We start from the raw sequence: 6,431 nt of genomic DNA on the forward strand, positions 1-6,431 counted from the left end.
CAATTATAATAATAATATACAAAATAAAAAATATAACTATAGTAAAAATATATTTGATAATAAATTACTATTAAAATTTTTATGTATGAATCATAAATTGTTTTACTTCTAAGTAATTAAAATAAATTTTTAAATAATAAATTATTTTTTAAAGATGTTAATATTAAATTATTGAAATAAAATATGAATACATAATTAATAAAGGAAATTGAATTTTAAAGTTCTTTTCCAAGGCAAATGAGTGGAGCTCATACGTTAATAAAGGTAAAAATATAAATTTGATTCTAAACGTAAAGTTGAAAATAAAAAAAATTAGAAATCTCAACTTTTATGGTTGGTTTGAAACCACTGTTTTCATAACATTTTTTTTCAATCTTTACCCGTTTAATATTGGTTTTGCCGTCAAAACGAACATTTAAACTAAAAGTATTTTTAGTTAATAATCATATATATGAACTCATTTAGTTAATATTTGTTTAATTTTTTAATTATTGATAGTGTAGATACATTTTATATTACACATGTAACTTTTAGAAGCCAATACATATATAAATAATAACATTTTCTTTAACCATCAATGTTATTTAGTAAGTTTGATTATAATTCTTAATTTAATGGGTAATTAAACGTTGTTTATGAACTCATCAAGTGATTTTAGTGGTAAAAATGATATTTTTTTTAATATTTTGGTTTCAGGTAACTGTGTTTACAGATTGTATACACATTATCAATAAATTAATAAAATTTTAAACAGACACTACCTTATAATCACTCTAAACTATTAAAAATGTTATTTTATCAAGCAATTAACTCTTTCATTTGTTTCGAAGGGGTTTAACTATATAAGCTTGTATTTTGTGCGTTAATATATAATACATTACGAGTTTAGGAAAATGAGGGAGGAAGAGCAATTATTATTTTGTAAATACAAAGTTTCGAAAGATGAACCATCATCAAATTTTGAGAAATATTTTCCGTAAAGGCAATGCCGCCGAACAGCGGCGACAGTAAAGCTAAAAATAACGCAATGGTCTCACATCCCATGCATTTCCCCATTTTTTTAAAAATATATTTTTATTTAATTATTATGAATAGTTTTAACCATTATTTTGAAAATTATGAACATTATCCTTTAGGGATACGAAAACTGAAGTTTCCAATAAGCCCTATAATCCTACTACTTTTTCTTGTTAACGTGGCATGGATTAATGATTTAATCAAGTGGATTATAATCATAAGTAGATAAATATAGAGAGAATTAAGTGGGATTAAATTAAAATAATAAAATTCAATAGTATCATAACATGGTTTTAATCATTATACATAACATAATACAAAGAGTACAGAAGTTAGGTGGCAAAAAGACCTCAGCATTGGGTCATAAAAACTATGGGTAGTTTGTTCTAGGAATTTCTCACCCAAATAATTAAAGGAAATCAAAGGAGTAATTAAAGTTGCATGCAATGCATAACACATGTTATTTTCATAATAAAAGTATATATTAGTCAATGATGAAATCACTCTTATAAAAGAGGACTCAATGGACCACCTAAAAAATTAGTAAATATCTTTATAAAATTTACATTAAAAAATATTAAAATAAAATTAATATCAACACTGAGTTTTAAAAAAAGTGATTATTAAAAAAAACCCGTAATTTATTTATATACTGTTAACAAATTTAAATTTTCTAAATCCGTCTTTAATATTAATTACTAATTAAAACGCGAATATAAAATCTTTAGAGATTTCCCAAAATGAATTCCCTAACCAACCATTAGGCACTCTTTGTTCATAAATTAAAGCCCCAAGAAATCTCTAACATATAATCACTACTACTTTTGACCTTGCTAAGCAATCCCCCATACACAATATACTTCTCCAACCATAAATGCCAAAGGGGAAAAAAAGATGTTTATTTGATTTTCAAATAATAAAATATTCAATTCGAAATCAGTAATATCATTTAGTGTATACAAGGAAGAATTATTTAATTTAAAAGCAATGGGTGTTTGCTTCTATACAAGGAATAAGATTCATGCTTGGGAATCATTTAATTGTGTATGACTGATTCGTATTATTTTCCAAAGGAATAGCAAGCTTGCTTCAAGTTGAAACAATGGATGCCCACAAAAGCCAAAGATCACTTGTTGAAGCAACCAGCACCTAATAACCTTTTGTATGCTCCCAAAATGAATACCCTAACCAACCATTAGGCACTCTTTGTTCATAAATTAAAGCCCCAAGAAATCTAACATATAATCACTACTTTTGACCTTGCTAAGCAATCCCCCATACACAATATACTTCTCCAACCATAAATGCCAAAGGGGAAAAAAAGATGTTTATTTGATTTTCAAATAATAAAATATTCAATTCGAAATCAGTAATATCATTTAGTGTATACAAGGAAGAAATTATTTAATTTAAAAGCAATGGGTGTTTGCTTCTATACAAGGAAAGTTAAAGATTCATGCTTGGGAATCATTTAATTGTGTATGACTGATTCGTATTATTTTCCAAAGGGAATAGCAAGCTTGCTTCAAGTTGAACAATGGATGCCCACAAAAGCCAAAGATCACTTGTTGAAGCAACCAGCACCTAATAACCTATTTGTATGCCCTCAGTATTTCCCCCCATTGGCACCGAAGTTTTTCTTTTTAATTTCTATTGTCAATGGAGGATTGGGTGGTGGAAAACCTCTGCAATGGCAACAGAGAATCGCAGATTGAAGCGGCGACTCAACTCAGTAAACTGAGTAGCAAACAAAGGCATAGATTGGCTGAAACCGGGATCATTCCACCCTTGATTTCAATGCTCCAATCCCAGGATTTTGAAGCCATCGAAGCTTCTTTGTTATCCCTTCTTGGCCTTGCATTTGGCAGTGAAAGGTCTGTCTGTCTGTCACTCCGACTCCATTTTTCTTTTGTTTGCAGAATCCAATGAAATTTATCAATAATTTGGTCAAGTTTTGTACAAGGTCCCTGTATTATGCATTTATATGTATTTAGTCCCTCAACTATAATCAGTTTGATCCTCTCTTATAACGAGAACTTTCTTTCTTTCTTTTAATGCTAATTCTATCTGTCTAATAAGACAAAAAAATCTATTTTTTCACATATACAGTAATATTAAAGTGTATATGCTACGTAATCACATGCTTTTACTTAGAGAACTAACGGGGAAAAGTTGGGCTCATGACTAAAAAATACACATTTCAAAGAGGGACTAAATCTGTAAAAAAAAAATACATAGAACAGGAATTTTATAAAGAAGAGAAATCCTCGGACTTGACGGAAAAGGCGATTTCATTACTCAAGAGCATCGTCTTTTCATCGGAGGACGCGGTTTCTGAGACAACCACGATTGCCGGTGCAATACGGATTATAGTCGAGGCGATGGAAGATGGTTCACCGCAGTGCAAAGAACATGCCGTTGGGATCCTTCTTCATATATGCCAAAGCTGTAGGGATAAATACAGAGGGTTGATATTAATGGAGGGTGTAATGCCTGGACTGCTTCAACTCAGTGTTGATGGAACTTGGGGAGCCAAGAACATGGCTAGGGATCTGTTGTTTCTTCTCCGGGATTGCACGGATTATGCTTCAACAAGTAAACAGTCGAGACACGAACTGATGGAGCAGATTATGCAGGCAATCGATGCCGATGGAGAGAAGGTTGATGGAACTACACTGAGATTGGTTCAAGAGATGATAAACAAGCTTAATATATAAATCTTTGTAGGCATTATTTATTTTGTTTTAGGATGCTTGCAGTTTAGCCTTTAGAATTATAGGATTACTCAGGGCAATTGAAATGAAATCTCTGTAAATAATATCGGAAGCTGTTTCCTTTTGCATTGCTTGATGATTATCTAACATTAACAAAAATGACAATGGCAAGAAATTGCATAATTTAGCACCAAAACTGAAAACAGAACCTTCAAGTGAATCTGGTGCTCGGCTCGGATGGGCTTGCGCAACTCATTTTAAGAGATGGCATCAATCGCAATATCCGCAACCCCTTTCGTTAATCTGGCTGAACATATTGATTTGATGCAAAGATAATGAGATAATGATTTCATACAGATGATAATCAAGCATTATCCAACCACAGGATTCATCTACGTTAGTTAAACATTAAAATGTAAGAAAACTACGCATCAAGACTGTTCTAGCAAGCTTTCAAGATATAAGTTTAAGATGTATCTCCCTGTCGACAGAACATCGAGTCGCTTTTCGCTTGGTTCGTACTTTCCTTTACGAAGCTGGTACCGGTGTGTTACAGCTGAGATCATATATGTTTGGCCTTCAATTGTCACGCTCTCCCCACACTGCAAATTCTGATGCACAGGAAACAATTAATCGTCAGAACTAACAGAGACGGAACATAAATATCCCAACAGCAATTTGATGATATGTAGGTTTTTTGAGTTTGAGTTTCACAACTGTATCGGACCTATCAGTCCCCGTTGAAACACATAACGAATGGCCATTGGCATTTACAAACTCATTAAACTCGAACATCAGTATAAGAGAGATCAATAGTCCGAGCCTTCATATTTTTCTACGGATGGAACGGGTCTGATGCAAGAAAAAACTCATTAAACTTATCTAAAAGCGATTACAAGTTCTTGATGTCTTGGTATCATCATGCCGTTGATATCATTATGGGCCTGAATTAGGGGAAGGGAGGAAAACAACGAACGAGAGATCATCAAAAGCTGAAAATCTGATGACCACTACTTCAATCCAATCTCATAAACTATCCAGCATTTCCATTTCTCATACAGTTTTCAGACAGCTTCCATTGCATAAACCCACTAACCATTAATCGATTTCACTTGCATAGACTAAAACACTTGGAAAAGATCGAATCTGTACTTTTCACTTTCGACTTCACTTTACCACATCCTCAACAACAAAGTTTTGACACCGAAGCCCAAAGTGCCATCCCTTACAGGTATATAACTATACCTTGCTTCACAGTTGGGTAAAACAAGTAAAATACTTTGCTTTCATGGGGGAAACATCATTTCCATCATGTATCTTCCATTAGATATCTTACTTTTAAACCCCATGACCCAGAGTTATCCGATCACCTTTCTCCAGGCAAGAGGCAAAACATAAAAAACAATTGCCATCACATTACATACATACATATACTACTTTAAGACCATAATCCGGAATTGTTCGATTGCCTTTCTCCCTGTAAGAGGCAAAATGTAATCAACTTTTTTCTATCACATATCTTCTTCCATCATATGTCTTACTTTAGAATTAGATCAGGAATCATTTGATTGTTTTTCTCTAAGAAATAGGCAAAACATATTCAACTTGACCTCAAGACAACTAATTCAAAATCTTACAGAGATTGTCTGATCACCTTTATCCGACGTAATATGAAACATAATCAACTTGAATTTGGGAAAGCTATTCAATATCTTAGCGTAAGAGGTAAGACTAAACTTGTTATCTCATGCTTGATTTTCATAAAAAAAATAATACTATGTAAAATAATCAAGAATGCCATCAAAATAAGCTACTACAAACACATTATTCAAAAACCAACATTATATTTTGCAAAGAAGCATGCCATAGGCAATTTTGTAGTCATAAATTTAACCTAAATTCAAATGCTTTACTACCATTTTTCCCATAAAAATATAGAGATACAGATCCAAATGACTAATTTCCCGACCAAATCAATAAATAAAGAAAAACAAAAGAAATTAAAACAACAAAATGACATTAAATTACAACTTTACAAGACAGAAACTGGGACTTGTGATTCCAAAGGAAAGAAAAAAAACGGGACTTACGGGAGGGAAGGAACGAACGCCAAGGGACTTGGGCGGGGGAGTAATTTCGACGACTTTGTAGGGGTAATTACTGTGATTTTCTCTTCCTTTTTCTTTCCTTCTGCAAATTACATGGAATCCATGACTCTGTCAACAAAGTAATTTAATCCCCGATTTAGTTTTTACTTTTTAAAAAAAATCAAAAACAAACAGGAAAATATATTAAGAAAAAAGGAAAAAAACATTCACCTTTTGGAATGAAACTAAATTGGATACAGTCACCATTGCCATTTTCTTTCTGGGTTTTCCTTTCTTTCTGCAAATTTCCTTTTTTTTTTTTGAAAAATTATGATTTTTAGTTTTTAATTTGAGTACAAATTTTGTCTGTCCTTCCTCACGTATACAGTGTTTTGAAGACAAATGTATGGTGTTGAAACATGGCAGTTGGTGGTGACTAATGTGATATTTTAGGAAATTGTCTGGTGTTAAAATTAAAGCATGTTTGAAATTTTATCACACTTGGCTTTTAAGTTCTTTTATTCAAATATATTCTTTTTAAAAATAATATTTTTATTTGATATTAATTTTAAATTATTTTATTGATTAATATTCTATTTTAGGAAATAGTTTT

The 6,431-nt window shown here is 31.7% G+C and overlaps 2 protein-coding genes across 2 annotated transcripts; one reads left to right on the forward strand and one right to left on the reverse strand.

The window, feature by feature from the left end:
* Nucleotides 1-2,670: 2,670 nt before the first annotated feature.
* Nucleotides 2,671-3,803, forward strand: LOC120144312. Its single transcript, XM_039158409.1, has 2 exons — nucleotides 2,671-2,928; nucleotides 3,261-3,803. Exons 1-2 carry the CDS (start codon nucleotides 2,677-2,679, stop codon nucleotides 3,732-3,734), a joined length of 726 nt encoding a protein of 241 aa, XP_039014340.1. The 5' UTR covers nucleotides 2,671-2,676; the 3' UTR covers nucleotides 3,735-3,803.
* A 256-nt stretch (nucleotides 3,804-4,059) lies between these two features.
* LOC120144313 lies at nucleotides 4,060-6,140 on the reverse strand (the record flags this gene model as incomplete). Its single annotated transcript, XM_039158410.1, has 4 exons — nucleotides 4,060-4,342; nucleotides 5,169-5,208; nucleotides 5,822-5,921; nucleotides 6,050-6,140. Coding segments are annotated over 4 exons (411 nt in total), but the record flags the coding sequence as incomplete, so codon positions are not given.
* Nucleotides 6,141-6,431: the final 291 nt, after the last annotated feature.

Source organism: Hibiscus syriacus, unplaced genomic scaffold (assembly GCF_006381635.1).
Source record: "Hibiscus syriacus cultivar Baekdansim isolate YM2019G1 unplaced genomic scaffold, ASM638163v2 tig00110888_pilon, whole genome shotgun sequence".
NCBI lineage: Eukaryota > Viridiplantae > Streptophyta > Magnoliopsida > Malvales > Malvaceae > Hibiscus > Hibiscus syriacus.

Bases quoted from the DNA above. Each gene is read 5' to 3' on its own strand.
- LOC120144312 (XM_039158409.1), top strand. From the start codon at position 2,677: ATGGAGGATTGGGTGGTGGAAAACCTCTGCAATGGCAACAGAGAATCG. The intron at 2,929-3,260 runs GTTTGCAGAATC...TACATAGAACAG, and splicing joins TCCGACTCCATTTTTCTTTT to GAATTTTATAAAGAAGAGAA.